This window comes from Nannobrachium achirus, assembly GCF_963921795.1.
Source record: "Nannobrachium achirus genome assembly, chromosome: 18".
In the NCBI taxonomy this organism is placed as follows: Eukaryota; Metazoa; Chordata; class Actinopteri; order Myctophiformes; family Myctophidae; genus Nannobrachium; species Nannobrachium achirus.
Genome location: NC_137825.1, coordinates 18,726,598 through 18,745,892, shown reverse-complemented (window position 1 = coordinate 18,745,892; position 19,295 = coordinate 18,726,598). Strand labels below are relative to the sequence as shown.

The window sequence follows — 19,295 nt, the reverse complement described above, 5'->3', positions numbered from 1 at the left end:
TGTGGAAAAGAGGCTATATATAATATCGTTGCTGTCAGGCAGAGACTTTGCATGTTCATATTTCAACCGTCCATGTTTTATTTTGTAAATGAATGCCCTACTTTGTTGTATAACGGTGTCGCACAAAGGTCGTGAAGAATAGCTGATCTACAAGCTCCACCATCTGTGCTGTGAGCTTGTAGATTGTGTGCTATTTTTGAAAGATTTTTTTAAGTGAAAGTGGTTTAGTCTGTGGAAAGTGAAAAGCATCTTGTGACCAAATAATAATTGCATTGAACTTTTTTCTTTCTTTTTTTTTTGACATCCAAGGTTTCCACCCGACAGAAATGATATATAAAAAATATATATTAAATTATGTTCTCGCTGACTTTTCTACACGTAACCTTTCTGACATTTTGAACACTTAGTTGACAGGGGTCCCTCAAGGCTCTAGTCTATACTAGACTGCCTCCTGTTCTCGCTCGACACTAAATATTTTCGCTGAAAACTACAAGCTGTGATGCATTGTGTTGACATACATTCACCCCCCCGGAATAGCGACGATAGGGTTGAAGTGGTCGTTAAGTCTTAGTTTGCTGTATGACTATTCCGAATAGTGAAAAGAAATATCTACAAGGTCACAACGCGTATCTCTGTCCGTCAGTCCCTTTGACCTCATCCATTTTTCTCCTCTGTGGATTTGATCAGTTGATCTGAACCTTCACATGTGCATTAACCATTGGCATAAGGAATGGGTCGGGGAATTTGTCCATGTGTCACTTTCCCCAAAATGTAAGGCTGTTTATCTGTTGTTGTGGTTGCGGACCTGTTGCCTGGATGAACTACTACAATGCATGCATATGGACTACTGTACTGTGGTTTATGAACATTGTAACATATTGCCTATAATGACCAGAATAGGGACGGCAGCTTGAAAGTGCTTAACAGCTAGTGGTTCTACACTCAGGTCTACAGTGTGCATTGAGCAGTGGTGGAAAATAGTGCTACAACTCTTTGACAGCTTTAGTTACTGGTTACTTTGTAGAATTACTTTTTTTTTTTTGTCTTTCTTTTGGGCTTTTTAAAAGTAGCCGATCACATGTTGTGTTGAGTGAGGACAAAAAAAAGGGCCATTCATAATGAGTACTTTTACTTTGGTACTGTAAGTCTATTTTAATGCCAAAACATTTGTACTTTTACTCAAGTAAAACTTTTACTTGTAACAGTATTTAGTATATAGTGCTGTTGCTACTTTTAAGTAAATATATCTGTGTTCTTCTTCCACCACACCACTGGTGTGAGACTTAACATTTCAAATGCCTTAGTAGCAAGCTCTCAGGGAGAGGGTCTGTGTGTAGCTCAAGGGCACCTCCACATGGCTGTTGATGGAAGTGCGTTTCAGGGGATCAAACCTGTTTTCAGGACCATGATGTTGCCTCTTTTAAAGCAGTGGTTATCAACCTGTGGGTGGGGGCCGGGCCCACTGGTGGGCTGCGAGGGTAATGCAAGTGTGCCCCCAAATAATTGGCAAGATTTTAATGAGATTTTAATAAACAACAATGTAAAAACAAAGTCACTATTTATTTTCCTTAAAATCTTTTTAGTTTTCATTGTGATACAGATAAATAGGAACTTATACTACATTACTTCCATTGTTCCAAGTTGGAACACAAACATGCTAAACATGCTTTGAAAAAAGTAACCGTTTTGGATAAATAAGGTTTCCAATGGACGGCGACAATGATGCAACTCTGTAGTCTGTATAGTTGAGTGTTGGTTTGTTATTTTTGTGATACGTGAAACGCACAATGTCACCCTTCAGTCTTAGCTCAGTGAGCTAACTCCAGAGTCTTATAATAAGTACAGGCGACATTGTGTCATACAGTATAGGCCTTTGTTAGAAGACTGCCATCAATGTGTTGTGCCTTTTTTATGACTTTAGCTGTGGTTAATTGTTTGTGAGAAATTGAGGTGTAAATACTGGATCTGTATTAATGAACACATCAACATGTATGTAAGGAAAATACAATTAAAACAGAAATTATAGTCAACTTGTTATTATTATTACATGTCGGCTTCTATAAATAAACAGGTTTGACAGTAACAGGGCTTTTGTCTCTTTGTCAACACATGGTAAGATTATGTATGAAGTGATATATGAGAAGAAAAATCTAATTTCCCCATCCTTATTATTACCAACAATGGCAGGGTAGTAGGCTAGTAGCAACAGTTGTTATTATCATCATGGCCAGGTTATGGACAAAAAATGTAATAAAAATATTTGAAAACAGTGGTTTTCAAACATTTTCATATCAATGTGCCCAAATATGCATTTGTCTGCGTACCCCATCTGGAAATATTTTGTGCATTAAGAGAAGGTGTGTGTTAAAGATGTAGGCCTACGGTTCAATAAAACATTTAACTAGAATGATCTGCCCAAAATATAGTCAGGGAAAGTTAGCAGAATATCTGTCAAATGTGGGAATAAATTCCTTACCACACAATTTCTTCACCAATGTGTTCGTAAAGGTGTATAGTAACATATCTAACAAAGATTGAAATTCAACATCCCTAGCAAAATGTTTGACAGCTAGGGTAATTCTGGGTCTCATTCACTTACTATACACTATACTGTAAGGGAAAAAAATCACTCCCAAAAATAAGCTTTAATTGGGATGTGAGGGGTCTAACTAGGTGTTTTTAATTATTCTGAATCCATTGCAAGCATTTGTTTTGCACGAAAAACATCCCTTGGGCCAAAAATGGGCCCATACACCTTGTGAAAAGTGATGACTCATCACTAAACCATAGTTTTTTGCGTCTGTTTTTGGCCCAATGAATGTTTTTCATGCAAAACAAATGCTTGCAATGGATTCAGAATAATTAAAAACACCCAGGCAGTTAGACCCCTAACATGCTACTTAAAGCATATTTTTGGGAGTGATTTTTTCCCTTATAGTACAGTGTAGCGTTATTTGGAATTGCACACGCGTTCTGGGCGGAGGCGTTGATTATTGTCCACGACACTGCAAGCGGCGCGAAGGCCAGCGGACCTTGGTCCTGCTCTTCGCCCCCGAGCGCCGCAGGCGCGAGTGGCCGCGAAGAGCGGGCCAGGGCCGCGCGGCCGGCGGAGCGCCGCGCGAGTTACGAAGCCGTGGTGAATGCAATCGTTCTATTTATGCCCAGGCCGTAAGGCCTGGGCAAGCGCACGATAAACGCACCGCGCACCTCTGTGCGGTCCAAGCGGACAAAAAGGAGCGCTCCCTAGCGCCAGTTCAGCCAATCAAAAGCTTCCATGGGCGGGGTTTGCCCAGAACGCGTGTGCAATTCCAAATAACGCTACAGTGTATAGTAAGTGAATGAGACCCAGAATTACCCTAGCTGTCAAACATTTTGCTAGGGATGTTGAATTTCAATCTTTGTTAGATATGTTACTATAGACACCTTTACGAACACATTGGTGAAGAAATTGTTTGGTAAGGAATTTATTCCCAGGGTTTTATTAAAATTCCCTGACTAAATAGGGACTCACTCACTCCAGGTTTAATGTGGTTAAAACTATTCCAAGTAGACTGTAGTGTCTAGATGTCATCACTGGAGGGCAGCAGAGCAACGCTACAAACGCTACTGAGCGGTTCCATAGCCTGGACTGACAGTCGAGTGTGATTGGTAGTTGTAGTTGTAGTAGTTATGTGTTATTTGAAAATAAACTCTAATTTAATGTAAATTAAATTATAAATACACTTTATAATCTGCATCAATGTTGAATTGAGTCATGCGTTTACTTTTTAATCAATATAATGATCAAACATGCTATGTCCATCTCCTGGACGCGAGTGTTCCTACCATAAGAGCAGGACCAAGGTCCGCTGGCCTTCGCGCCGCTTGCAATGTCGTGGACAATAAAACGAGCGCTCCTTCAAACGACGTCTCCTACGGTAGGAATAATAGCCTCCTGGACAACCGTGCGACCAATCACCGCGACCGTGCTTTTTGGGCTATGGGATCTAGGTTGACGTACAGAACGTGAAAGACGCAAAGACGTCGTTAGTGTGACGTGTCAGCATGATCTGGCGTCTATTCCGCTTTTCAGGTTGCACATCCGGCTCTTATCGGATACGGAAATGGTCCCTGTGCGCTAATCTATGTGAACGTGAAAATGACCGGATACAGTGGGGGCGGGCTCTAGACCAGATATGATATGGGCGCTGAAAAGGAAATCGGTTGAAAACTGGCTATTCGTTCTGTCACTGCTTTAAACAACTGGCTTAGTATCTTCTTCACTTGTTTATTTTATAAACACTAAAATCAAAATACAACCGAACATGACCAACCAGTAATCAAAAACCGCCACAGTGAGACATTTCAACAATCTGGTGAGTTTTACTGGCTATTAAACTAACATTAGCTTTTGTTGTTTACATGTTAGCAACGTGTCTTTAGCCTGCAGCCGAACTGTATTTATATTTTTGGTGAAAATGTATGTGTGGGGGGAAAAAGTCACATTTGTTGGTGTCTCTCTGCAGGGCCTGAAATTGTGAAAATGGTCATACAACGTTGCATAATATTAATATCTCTGTTGACGTCAGTCTTTAGATAAAAATGTCTATATTCTTCAATTGAGTTTAATGTATAAATCTACAAGGAACAAGCACTTCTTGTACTGATCTATTATTCCCATTACTTTCACTGGTGGAACTGGTTGTAAGTGGTTTATGGTGTTAATAGGTCATTTAAACTGGTATTAAAGTGGAACTGGTTTAATGTAATTTAAACTGGTATTACAGTGGAACTGTCTGTGTCTACTGTAGTGTGTTTTTATATGTAAACACACCACACTACTGTAGTGTTTCTATAGAAACACACTACAGCAGGGGTCTTCAATGTATTCAGGCCAAGGACCCCTTAGCTGAGAGAGAGAGAGAGAGAGAGAGAGATGAAGCAGGGAACCCCTCTATACATCTAACATATAATTAGAGAGAGAGGTCAGTCAGTCACAAAATGCATTATCTATTCACTCGCTTCAGCGACTGATCTCAAATTTAACATGGCATTGGTCATTAGCATTATACACACCGTGACGGAGCCCGAATTTCATTTTTCCCAAATTCTAGCGATTTCTTAGCGTTTCTTCACTCTATAGCTCTACAGCCTGTTGTCAGGGTTACGGTCCGTTCCTCCAGGCCATGGGATCTGTAGCCCCGGGCCCACACACACCTCTCTCACAGTTAGGAATGTTGCAGTCTCTCTCTCTCTCTCTCTCTCTCTCTCTCTCTCTCTCTCTCTCTCTCTCTCTCTCTCTCTCTCTCTCTCTCTCTCTGCATGGGTCACGCATGCAACGGGTGATGTGTGTCTCATCTTCCAAAGGGTATAGAAAACTTATGTGGAGCAAATACATCCTCATACTTCTATTCACCTAATTTTGCTGTTAAATTATTTGTATCCATCATAAATATACACTCCTCCATGGGCTGCTCCTTACATTATGATGCTCCCACATATTCTCACGCACGCACCATGCAGTTACAGTTACTTTCCCCAAAACCCACACTCTGCACATATTTTGCAGCACATATATTCGAACGGGTAAGGTCTAGTATTGTATAAACATATAAACGTGTGATTCAGATTTTCATAGATAGATTCATAGACTTGTTTGACAGCTCTGTCATCATCAGTCTATGTTGGATTTGCGTTAATTTTCAGACATTTAACCACTTAAATTGTCAATACTTAGTAAACTTGACCTGTCACTCTGTTCTTTGTCTGCTCTTTTTTAAATCTACCCCAAACCTATTTGCTGAAAATAGACGATCTACTAGCTGCAAGGCGTTGAGAGCTTGTAGGTCTGCTTTTGATTGATTGATTGAAGACTTTATTAGAAGTTTGCATAGGAAAAGGTACGAAAGGTACGAAAGGTATGAAAAGACTAAGCTTATTTCCACTGGAAACCATTGAAGTATCTCATATAACATTGAATGACAGACAAATAGAACACAGTACTATGCAGTAGATATGTAAAGAAAAACAAAAAAAAAGACAGTAAGTCTAAACCAACAGTATATACAAAGAAGGGGCAGGGGAGGGTAGGGTTGGGCTAGGTTCATTTTTTACCAGTTGCGAACGGCTGCTGCCTGTAAGTGGTTTTTCAGGGCAATTTTAAAGGATGCTAGTGATCCACACTCCTTTATGGCCTTCTGTAAGGCTTTCCACATTTTGGTGGTATAGCAGAAAAAAGAGTTTGACCCTTTGTTGGTTTTGACTCTGGGTTGAAAGTGATCTGTGGCGCTGCCTCTGGTGTTGTAATTATGGACATCCTTAATGTTTATAAAGTATTTTGAAAGGTACTTGGGTATCATAGTGGTGTAGTGTATCTTGTACACCAGGCCCATTGCAAGTTGCTGTACTCTGTCATCTACTCTGAGCCACCCCACTCTTAATTGGTGAGTAGCGGTGAGGTGAGTCTGATAGGGAAGGATAAGCAGGACCCTAATTAGTTTATTTTGGGCTGTTTGGAGTTTAGTTTTCAGGGCTTGTGGTGCGTCACGATACCATACGTGGACTCCGTAGTCAAAGAGGGGCTGGATTATTGCACCAGCTATGGTCTTCAGTGTGTTGAAATTGACCATCGGGGCGATCCTCTGTAGGAAACGAGTTCGTTGGTTGATTTTATTTATTACTTTAGAAGTCATCTTTTCACTGGAAAGATTAGCTTCAAGGATGCATCCTAAGTAAGAGATTTCGTTTTTTCGTGTTATGACCTTGTCACCCACTTTGATTGTGAAGTTTTTGACTTTTTTGAGGTTATGCTATTCCTCAGAATAGGGTTGCAAGGGTTCAAGTTGTTCATTTAAAATATTTATCCTACTGTATCACACACAGATTTGGTGGCCCCCTGTAGTAACTCTGAGGACCCCCTAGGGGTCCCGGACCCCCTGTTGAAGACCCCTGCACTACAGTAGTGTGGTGGTATTTACCTCCTATAGAAACACACTACAGTAGTGTGGTAAACACCACCAATTTTACCACCAGCTAATTCTAATAAAACATATCAAGCATCTATGTTGTGTCTCAGAGGTGAAGAAGACCTGGTTCTGAGCCAGTGAGTCATCATGAACATGGTGGGCTCTAAGACCAAGAAGCGGGTGGTCCTTCCCAGCCGCCCGGACCCGCCCACCGTGGCCCAGGTTCTGGAGGACATTGAGAGAGCGGCGACCTCCGACCCCGTGTTCACCTTGATGGATGATACCACCCAGGGTAAAATGACCAGCCTCTAATCCCCTAACCCAGTGGTTCTCAGCCTTTTCAGGCCGTGACCCCCCCAAATAATCATATTTTAACTAGGGGTGCCACGGTTCAGTCAGCCCACGGTTCGGTTCGTATCTCGGTTTTTGGCTCACGGTTTCGGTACGGTTTCGGTACTGTAAAAATTTAAAATGAAAAAATAAAGAATCCAAAATGTTCAGTTAATTTTAAAGATGGGGTGCAATCATTTGTTTCCCCCCTAAAACATGATAATCAGTTATTATGATTATACTAGGAGGAAGATTTTCTCCAAAAAAGTGTACAGAAAGAGTTAAAATTATGTTTTTATGTGGCCACACCCAAAACAATAAAGAAATTCGGTTCATTCGGTATGGGCTGTTCGGTTCGGTATACCGGTTTGGTTCAGTATTGTTGCACCCCTAATTTTAACTGGGGACCCCCCCCCCCACCCCCACCCTCACCCTGATGAGCACTAAGAGTTGAGGCATTACATTTACAGTAGTTAAGACGGTTCTATTGTGAAAATAGCAGATCTACATGCTCGCAACGCCTCGCAACGCGAGATGTTGTGAGCATGTAGATCAGCTATTTTCAGCTATTTTCACAATTTCTGACTAATTTGACAAGTTGGCCAAAGTCATTTTAGAGGTGTAAAAAAGTCCTTAAACCTTTTGTTGGTTTGTTTACTGTCGAGAGAGAAAACAATGTTGTACATTAAGTTCATCATCTGTATAATAATTTACAGATGATGAACTTGGGGATAATTTGGGGACCCCCCTGGGACCCCACAGGTTTAGAACCACTGCCCTAACCCACCGATACTAGATGACAAACTGGATGACACCCACCAGGGTAATCCTACATGTTGGTCAGGTCTCCTTTACCACAATGGACCATATGCAGATACCCTTCCTTTGGAAGTGGACGGTTATCTGCATAAAGCCTATTCGGCATTCTGATGAAGCAGGTGATTTAGTTCTGTGGTTCCCAAACTGTGGGTCGAAAAACCTGAGGGGTGTCCCCAGATGTTTTTTATTTGTTTGTTCTCACTCAACACACAGTATAAGTGTAGACAAGGGTATCTGCACATTTGTGACAAGGACTTCAGACCATTTTTACGTCTAAAATAAATAAAATAAAAATGACTACTACTATTATAAAAACTGTTCAAACATTTGCCAAATTGTCAAATATTATCCAAGAAAGTGCATAATCTGAAAATAGTTGATGCAAGGCGTTCTCAGCTATTTTCACATTATTTATCTGTGGAACCGAGTTAAACTAAATGTAATGCATCAACCCCAAGTCTAATTGCTTTTCAGGGTGGGGGGTCCCCCAGTTATAATATGATTATTTTGGGGGACGCAGCATGAAAAGTTTGAGAACCACTGATTTAGTCAGCAAGGTCAAGAATACATTTTATTGTCACTTAACTTTATTTTCTATGTCAAATATATTTTTTCTATCACTTGTTGATGGTGAAGCCAAGGAGTTGCATATCTTTGTCTTTCAGATTCATTTCATTCATGAACATAATTAATTCATACAACACTGATTCATAATGATTGCTTTGTATTTTCCTAATAGATTAATATTATAGAGAGCGATCAAACCAAATTAATTTTGTTTGTGACATATTTGGTCTTTGGAAGGATAGTGCACACCCATAAGTGACCAGGTTCCCACGGTCATGAAATTCCTGGAAATATTTTGAGATTAGAAAAACTGTTTTCCAGGCCTGAAAAATGTTCTGAATTAATCAAGTGTTTTTAAAATGTTTGGATATACATTGTTTTTGTCTATTGATATTGTTCATAAAGCATGTCCCAAAACATGTCTAACATCACATGAAATATGTAACATGTAGTGAAAAATGTAGTGCTGCCCAGCCCTGCACAAGCTGCTGCCGGTGGCCTAATAAATAGTATACAGGATGTTGCGTGACAAAAATAATAGATCTTCAAGCTAAAAACATGTTGCACTGTGATAGCTCAGTGATAGCTTGTAGATCTGTTCTTTTTGTCACATGAGAACTTCGCTCGAGTCTGTCATGGGGCATTGATTGAACTTTACACTTGATTTTATTATCCTAGTAAACCCTTTCATAAACACTTTGTTTTCAATCGCTAGTTTATTAAATTATGGTCACATTCATTTTATAATGAATTATAACGTAGGCTATGTTTCTAGTGGTTGTACAGAGTGAAGACCCAGCCTCCAGCCAATAGCATTTATTTGATTCATTTCAGTGATCATTTCTGGAGCAAATCTAGAAAGAAGACGGATTTGCTATTGCTGAAAAAAGGTCTTCATTTACGGTCTGTAGAAACCAATGGCGTGACGGTGTCCATTTTTTTTTTTACAGTCATGGTTTCAGCACACAGAATGAGCTCCAGTTTAAATTTCACCCAGATCTTCATCAGGATACCTGCAGTGGAGCTTATTTTGCCTGTGTGATGGATCACCATTCTCTGTAAACCATAAGGATAGTTAGATTCTGAAATACTCAGACCGGCCCATTTGGCTCCAACAACCATGTCGCGCTCAGAGTCACTGAAATCACCTTTCTTCTCCATTCTGATGCCTGGTTTGAACTGCAGCAGACCATCTCGAAAAACATTGAAGTCCCCCGTGGTAGGTCATTCCACATTTTGGTGGCAGAATATTAGAATGCATTTTGACCCACATTTGAGGCACATTTTGGGGGGAACGAGGTCAGACGATCTCCCTCTGGTGTTATGACCATGTGCTTGTGTCTCAGATCTTGAGGGCACTCATGGATGATGAAGTGGATGAAATGTTGTTTTATGTGTGTGTTTTCAGACACCAGGGGGCAGTATGGAGACACTGAGGTGGAACCCGAGTCCAGGTACCAGCAGAGCCGCCTCTACCTGGACCTGAACGAGAGACTGCAGGAGGTCAAGGGTCAACTGACCCTTCAGAGGGCGGAGCTACGGGCGGCCGGAGAGCGACTGGACCACGATGTCGCAGAGGTGAAGAGAGGACTAATGCTCTGACATCATCATGATGTCACTGTGACATCAATGAAGATTTCACCAAGGTATGGAGAGGACTGATGCTCTGACCTCATCATGATAATGCTGCCACCGAGGCGAAGAGAGAAGTTAGTCTCGGCATAGCCAGATGAATCTTGAGATCTCCGCCTACTGACAGGACTCTAGACATCTAAATGGAATCAAGCAGTGTTTCTCAAACTTTCAAATGTCAAGGTCTCCCCTTTAACTCGGACAGTGTATTAATGGAACCAAATGAACCCGCCAGGTTTCATTTGGTTCCATTTGTACACTGTCAGAGTTACAAACTTGTATGGGTCAATTTAGACCCCCATAAAGGAACCCACAGAGTCCCTGGAATCTCTTACAGCAATACAGCACTGAAAGTCTGACGTAATTTTTACCTGGGTCGCGGCAAAAACAAAACAACCTCCATTAATTCAAGGCTTCATATGGCGTCTAATTGTTAAAAAATAACTCATATTTTGGGTGAACTACTCGGTTAAAGCTAAAATTAGCTGGATGACAGAACGAATGCAAAGACTTTGCAAAGACTTCAAGGGCACTTGAAAAATCTCAGGTCACTTTACACACACACACACACACACACACACACACACACACACACACACACACATGTTAAGTGGTCAGATGGGTCGGCCGTGTTGCATTTTCACAGTTTATTTGGAAATCCTTTGGACCGATGTTTTATTCATGTGCATTTATTTGTCAATAAAGATGACATCAAATCAGAAGCCATCATCTTCTCTTGGTCTGTGAAGACAACAGGGCGCAAAAACGGATATTTACTTGGTATGACACGAGTTTGCTTTGGGTGACACCATCTATTTCAAGATTAGTTCAAACTAATAAAACAAATACAATTAATGTTTTATAGTGAAACTAGCAGTTTCCTCTGTGCTATTTAGTCATTGAAAGTTTAGGAGTTATGTAGGCCTATTGTAGCCTATGTATATGTCTGTAGAAAAGACGTCATATTGACCACGTCTTTGTGCAACATTGAAATTATGGCGTTTGAATTGAAATTGAAGTGTTTAGATTGCAAAGGAAAGGATTCTGAATCTTTTAAGCCATATTCAGTAAGACATTATAGGTCTACAGGTTTTGACTAAAAGTGTGATTTAGAAGCATATTTAGTCATCTCCAACCCCTCAGCACCCCACCTACTCTGTAAAATACATTATTTTTGTCATGAAATAAAACGCACCCTCCTCGAGCCACCCAGCGGCCACCGCACATACAATGGTTCACAACCCGGAAATAAGCGGCGGTCGAGTTGGATGCACTTTATTTCATGCCAAAAATAGTGTATTTTGCAGATTGGGTGGGGCTGAGGGGCTCACCACCGTGGAGAAAAGACTTTCCACAACGCAAAACTATCTTTGGTTTGGTGAGTAGTGAAGTAGTTTTGTTTATTTTGACTGAAGTTGAGCGCTCGTAGGGGCTGAGAAAACGCGGTCTATTCATTTGCCGACGGGTCTGTCAGAGCGTCACTGGAGGTGACGCGATGGACCAGAGCTAAAAGAACCGCTGAAGAACCTTTTATTTTTTTTGTGTGTAGTCTACTCAGGTCGTCTGGGCTGGCTGTCTTTACCTTCTATGTCTATTTCCTTCCTAATACGTGAGCAGGCCGTGTTTTTTCAATAACTTTTTTCATTTATTTTTAATAATTATTTTTTGTATTTCATTTTTCCATTTTCCCAAATAATTATTAAAAATAAATGAACAAAGTTATCGTAAAAACACGGCCTGCTCGCGTATTATGAGGGTATTATGAGTCACCAGAAAAAAATAATGGTTATTCTTAATGAATCTATCATGGTTAAAATGTAGTTTGAAGTTACAATGTGTGTGTGTGTGTGTGTGTGTGTGTGTGTGTGTGTGTGTGTGTGTGTGTGTGTGTGTGTGTGTGTGTGTGTGTGTGTGTGTGTGTGTGTGTGTGTGTGTGTGTGTGTGTGTGTGTGTGTGTGGTGCCGGCCATAAGGTGTTTCCCTGTTGAAAGTGGAATATCCTTTTAAATGAATGGCTCTGTATGACTGCCCCCACCCCTTAAGCGGGCTGCGGGGGGTCTGGGCCCGGGATCCTCCCCCAGATTATTTGTTTTAACATAGGCTGCTAAATGTAATTTCCAGTGTTCTGGTGAATTTTGGGAGTTAGACACCACGTTAGACGTTTAGAGGCACGGTGGCGCAGTGGTTAGCGCTTCGCCTCACAGCTAGAAGGTCCTGGGTTCGATTCCCGCCGGGGGACGCTGTGGGCACTGGCGGCGTGTTCCTCCTCCGCGTCATCAGCGCCCACACCCTAGGTGGGGTTGGCGATAGGGCCTTTCTGTGTGGAGTTTGCATGTTCTCCCCGTGTCTCCTAGGGTTGATACCCTCACAAAAACATGCACGTAATCCTGGTCTCAATAATGCCTCCCCCTGGCCAGCCGGGGCGCCTGATGGAGGGGAAAGGAACTGGTTGGAATAACGTGTTCCTTCCACGCGCTACGTCCAAACCAGGGAAATCTCCACTGTCAGGTGAAAAGAAGCAACTTGGACTCCTCATGCATAGAAGGAAGCATGAGGTCAGTCCGTTGCCTCCCCAGGTTGGCAGAGGGAGAGCAGAGCCCAGGATTACATAGGCAATTGGCACTGGGTGAAAAAATGGGTTACAAAATTGTGGGATAAAAATTATAAGAAAAAAAATAGACACCACGTTAGACACCAAATCCAGGAGAAATTATGTGTGTGTGGGGGGCATGGTAGGAGAGAGAGCTAGATCTCACACCTTTCAACAAAAAGAAAAATCAAATACTTCACAAGTCACCAAGTCAGATGCACCACAGTGGATTTGAATCCACAAGTTTCAACCTCCATGGTGGTGTGCAGGAACACCACCGTTGGCCTTTTAACAAAATCCTTTTTGTTTCGACAAAAACATATATACAGTACTTCTGAGTACTTCTTCAACCCCTGCTGAAGACCTGTTGTTTTGTCTGGTTTCAGGGTCAACAACTGCGTAGGATTCTCAAAGGCCCCATTCACACTGGCAGCCAGCCTGAATCAGAGCTGTGTCACATTCAGATTGGAATCTGATTTGTTCCATGTGACCATATTAACCAATCAGATTCCAATCTGGATGTGGCACAGATCTGATTCAGGCTGGATTTGGCTGCCTGTGTAAATGGGGCCTAACTATAAGTTCTTTATGCTGTTCCTGGCCTACTCACTGGTCTACTGCCTGTTCATCACCGCTACAGACCTACAGTACTTCATCATGTTCTGGACAGTAAGCAGGCTCTGATATTCTTCTCATTTCATGAATAGACTAGAAAGAAGAAGTGTGGTTGCCGTGATGCGAGTCACACTTGAATTCCGCCCTTGTCGTTTTATGCCCAAAGATTTCTTATTTTCATTATACCCAGTGTATTTTTCCACCCCCAAAAATACAATTCATTAACTTTAAGCCCTGGTTTTCATTTCTGTGATTTTCTGAGTGAGTGTGTCCGAACAGTTCTCTCCTGAAAAGGGGACTGGTGTGATGTCACACCAGGGCCCATTTCCTATTGGACCCCCTCGAGAAGGGGGCGGTACTTTTTGGGAGGCTATATTTTATTGACACTATTTATATATGAGGTGGAACCATGAGGTAAAGTGGTACTAAAATTGGAACGATACAGAAAAGATTAGCATGGCGCCATGGTATCAAAGACAAATGTGGTCTAGAACCGCAAACCGTGAGTTTTGTTCCTGTTTTTCCCGGTCTACTCTGTTACTGTTCCCTGTCTTATCTCACATCCCTGTGCTTGCCAGTTTTCTCCACCTGTGTCCTGTTAGTCTCTTAGCCAATCCCAGTGTTGATTGTCAGTTGTGTTCACCTGTGTCTGGTTAACCCTGTGAGTATTTAAACCCTGAGTTTCTTGAGTTCTCTGCCAGTAGTTAATTGCTTTCACAGTTTTCAGTAGCAGTAGCTACGATTTAGTGGTCTCAATATATGCCTACATTAATTCTTGTGATCCTGTATTTGGTAGAGAAAAAACATTGTCTATTAGACCTGCTCTACCTCTTGACTAACACTTGAGTCACACCCTGACTAAAAGGGGTTTAGTATGTTTTATGGGAATAATCTATGAAAAATGTCACTTAACTTCATGCTAAAAAATAATGTCGTACTTTCTTGTGAGGCTAAATTGTTTGCAGTACAGCTATCAGTTGTTTGTTTAAATAATTGGTGTTTTTGCAATAAATACATAAAATGGAAGTGGTAGTTTTCAATTTATGTAATTTATTAGAACAGCTCAAAGCAATGCAGTTCAGAAGTTTTCTCGAATAAACTTAATTTAGCTAATCAAGGAAGCTATGGTTATAATACCACAATGAGAAATTAGTTGCAAACAGTCATATTTTTTTTATTCAACCGTCAAAAGTGAAAACCGCAAATGCACTTAAAATAAAAAAAACATTTAAAAAAAAATAACTTGGTTGAAACTGCTATAGTCTTTCTTGATCATCTGAAACTAAGAAATTGTGCAGTTGTCATAATGAACCCTGGTCATAACAGGGTGTATCTAGTAGATTCAGTCACTCTGTCAGGGGTAGAGGTGTTTGCTATGGATTTTCATCTATTGACCTGTCGGGTGTCCTTTTAACTTTAAATATAACCTCCGACCTGTCATTAGTGTGAAAATCCTGGTGGTGCAGAGGTAAAGCAGAGGACTCACAACCTGAAGTTTGTGGGTTTGAACCTCACTACTGGAAAGTCTTCAAATTTGGTCTTTTTAAGGCAAAGCGCATGGAATCCACCCACCTCCCTCGTCTGGCTCTGGTAGGAGAGGGAGGAGCCCAACCTTTTCTTCACGCCCACTTTTAACTCCGGTAGGAGAGGGTGGAGCATAGATAAAGCCCACCTCTAGGGGGAGGAGTCTAGGAAATTTACATATGGGTGGAGCATAGATAAAGCCCACCTCTAGGGGGAGGAGTCTAGGAAATTTACATATTAATTATATAATTATTTATTTTTTGGGGGAGGAGTCTAGGAAATGTACATATTAATTATATAATTATTTATCTTTATTGTATGATCTTTTTGGGCATTTGTTATTGTTTTTGTTTTTACCCCATCGGAAGTCTTTAGTTCAACTGTTATTATACTTATTATTTTATTTTATTGAGTCTTTTGTTGTTGTTTGAGATGTTTTGTTTGAGTTGACTTTTAGTTTTGATTGTTGTTGTATTTGAGTTTGTTTTTGGTTTGTTTGAGCTTCGAACCTTCAACCTTTTGTATATGAAACCTTGGTTTATCTTTTGAGCCACGCTGGCACAGAGAGACAATGGGGAATGTTATATTTAACCCACCTTTTAGAATTCAAATGGACAGTGAAAATGTCTATCATGGGTCTTGAACCCCAGGCCTCTCATACACAAACCCTAGACTTATGTCTTGAGCCATGCTGGCATGAAGGAATATCCAGGAATGTTATATTTAACCCACCTTTTAGAATTAAAATGGACAGTGAAAATGTTTATCATGGGTAGGTAGAAGAGACCAGAACAAACTTGTTATTTGCTGGATTTGAACCAGTGACCTTCTACAGTTAAGGGGTATATTTGAACTCCTACACCATTGTGATTTGCAATTTATGTTATTTCTTGGCAATTTTCACTAAACTATTTGGTGCGTGTATTAGAACCAAGTACCAATTTTGAAAACATTCCTTACTGGAATTGAACCCATGCCCTCATGACCATTGAGCATTCATTTTAACCACTGCACCACCAATACTCAAAGAGATCTTAGTTCCGCTATGCTATTTACTCATTGAAAGTTTAGGTATAGGTAGAAGAGACAGGAACAAACTTGATGGATTTTAACCAGTGACCTTCTACAGTCAAGAGCTATAATTTAACTACTACACCATTGTGATTTCCAAGTCATGTCATTTTTTTTGGCAATTTTCACTAAATTATTTGGCACGTGTATTAGAACCAAGTACCAATTTTGAATACATTCCTTACTGGAGCTGACCTCTTGATTATTAGGCACTTAACTTTACCACTGCTCCACCACAACTCATACAATAATGCTTCTCCACTGTGGTTTTCATTATAAGATTAAGTACAGGTATAGCACATGTTTGGAAAATGTTTTTCCCTGGATTTGAACCCATAGCTTCATCTATATGAGACATTCTACTTAACCGCTTAACCACCATGATTGATACATATATCCTCTTGTGTAGGTTTAAGTAAAACAATTAGGTACAAGAGCAGTATATGCGTGGAAAGCATTCCTAACTGGATTTAAACATGCAACCTTTTGTTTGTAAGATGTTTATCTTAACCATTACATCACTGTATTTTAAGTCTTATACTCTTCTGCATTCTACAGTGAAAGATACAAGCTACAAGAAGAAAGTGCAGGTGCAGGCAGAGACAGGAAAAAAATTGGAGTTCTAATTGTTGGTTTTGAACCTATGACCATCTGTGAACAAAGAATCTAGTTCAAACACTTCACCACTGTGCTTGATACAACATGTTGTTATTTGGCCTGTCCATTATAATAGTTGCAAGATGTTGTAAAGCAAATCATTAATGTCTGCTGGCCAGGAATGACATTGCATTTCATGTTCTGTCTACCTCTAAATCCAAGAAATTTCAGATGTAATACCAAAATGCCCTTTATTAGCATCACATCATTCTCTTTGAGCTAAAATTAGAACATCAGAGAGAAAATGTATGTGGTATCTCAATGCTGACCATGGGGAGTCAATCCAATTCAAGCCAATTTTAGTACCACTTTAGCTCATGGTTCCACCTCATATATTAGTCTCAATAGAATACAGCCTCCTAAAAAGTACCGCCTTCTTCTCGAGGGGGACCAATAGGAAATGAGCCCCGTTGTAACATTAACAAGGGCCCGTTCTCAAAAGAGTACCGTTCAGACAAGCCCATTCAGAAAACTACTGAAATGAAAGGCAAGGCTTGGAGTTAATTAATGGGGTTTATTGGGCAAGAAGAGACAATGGGAAAACCAGAAACAAGAAAAATTGATAAATGTGAAATTCACAGTGGGGCCCCTTGGCTTATACTGATGTCAGGGACAGATACATCTTGAAAGATGTAGCCTACTGACTGGCTCATGGTTTTGAAGCTCGTAGCAGCTTTGTGTATGGACTGTGGAGTGGAGGGAGCCGGGAAAAAACCTCAATGCATGAGTGTTTAACTTTACAAAAGTTACACTCAAAGCTGACATACGAAAGAACCCCTTAACATTACTGTAAGATATGGCTGGTAGGTGACGGTGTATGCAACAAACATAGCATGCTACTGTAAGGCGGCCAACCCTCACATTAACGGCCAATGTTTAAACTGGTTCAGTTCAATATCAAGTTCAAGTTCAGAATACGTTAATTCAATAAATATCAATACACCATTACTTGACTCTGTCGTACTTATTACCAAGTGTTCAAAGGATGATGCCGGACAACGCCAGTTGGTTTAAACCAACGAAACCATAAAAGGTTTCTTTACACAATAACACAGGTTCGTTTTTACCAGAGAGCAACCTTTGGGGAATGTCAACCCCTGAGAGAGACCGAGACCACACAGGTATTAAGGGGGTTACAAAGGTGTATTTAATTTATTAAGTCCCTTTACAAGGCATCTTCACCAACACACAATCAAAAAGAAAAGAAAAAGGAACAAACCCCAACACTCCTATGGTGCCGCTAAACTAAGCCAGAAGCATATTATAATTAAGAATTACAACTTTATTTTGTTCACTAATAAAACAGAAACGTTAAAAATAACTATTCAACCAGGCAAAAGACAACAGTAAAACCAAGTCGTTGCGCACTACAGTGCATGGGAAGTCCTATAAAGCACACAGTGCTACAGTGCGATTACTCAATTCGACAATCCACAAGCTCTCCAACACCTCACAGCGCGAGGCATTGAGAGCTTGTAGATCGGCTATTTTCGGCAAATAGGTTTGGTGTAGAGGTCAAAAAGAGCAGACCAAGTACATAGTGAAAGGTCAGGTTTACAAAATATTGACGATTTAAGTGGTTAAATGTCTGCAAAAACACTTTAACGTGAATCCAACATCGACTGATGACAGTGCTGTCAAACAAGTCAATAAAATCTGCAACACAATTTTATCCAATATGTAGAGGGGGTCCCTGCTTCATCTCTCTCGCAGATAAGGGGTCCTTGGCCTGAAAACGTTGAAGACCCCTGCTCTAGGCATTGCAGAGAGAAGCTGTCAGGTTATAGGGCTGTGTCCAGGAGGTCAGAGGCCATCAGGTTGTAAGGATCTGTCCAGGAGGCCGGAGGACAGCCAGGTTTTCAGCTCCGATTGGGAGCTGATTCAGCATGATTATCTGCCCTGATCCTCTGCTGGAATTGGAGAGGACAACCAAAAGTAAAAGCATATCACACAGAATTCCAAACAGACTGGACTGAAAGAGGGATTTGAAGTTGTTGAATCTTACCCAGATCTTCAACGAGTAGCCAGTCGTGCTTTTGCAGAGCATCGTAGAATGCAGACATTGCCCTATTTCCTTTTGGACAAATGACGTCAAGCAGGGCTCTCATTTGTTCGTGACTGGTCTTTGCTACTTTGACTTCATTATAAAGCTCCATAGTGAGAATGTTTTTTTCACGAAGGACGTCTGCCAAACATGGAACCCCTCTGACGCGCTCAATCAGGGCACTGAAGTTCTTCCTCACGAAGTCAGCTTTCATGTCTGTCAAAAAAGAAGTGTGTGTGTGTGTGCGTGCGTGCGTGCGTGCGTGCGTGTGTGTGTGTGTGTGTGTGTGTGTGTGTGTGTGTGTGTGTGTGTGTGTGTGTGTGTGTGTGTGTGTGCGTGCGTGCGTGCGTGCGTGCGTGCGTGCGTGTGTGGAGAGAGAGAGAGAGAGAGAGAGAGAGAGAGAGAGAGAGGACACAAGGACTTGACTTGGGGAAAAATACAGATTATTCAACTCAAGGGTCCTGTATCAGGGCTAATATGCTATCTATAACACATTCCTACAA

At 41.0% G+C, this 19,295-nt stretch overlaps 1 protein-coding gene across 1 annotated transcript; it reads left to right on the top strand.

The window, feature by feature from the left end:
* Window positions 1-4,229: 4,229 nt before the first annotated feature.
* LOC308303473 (UPF0449 protein C19orf25 homolog) lies at window positions 4,230-10,501 on the top strand. Its single transcript, XM_080747852.1, has 3 exons — window positions 4,230-4,355; window positions 7,055-7,236; window positions 10,069-10,501. Exons 2-3 carry the CDS (start codon window positions 7,092-7,094, stop codon window positions 10,260-10,262), a joined length of 339 nt encoding a protein of 112 aa, XP_080603978.1. The 5' UTR covers window positions 4,230-4,355; window positions 7,055-7,091; the 3' UTR covers window positions 10,263-10,501.
* Window positions 10,502-19,295: the final 8,794 nt, after the last annotated feature.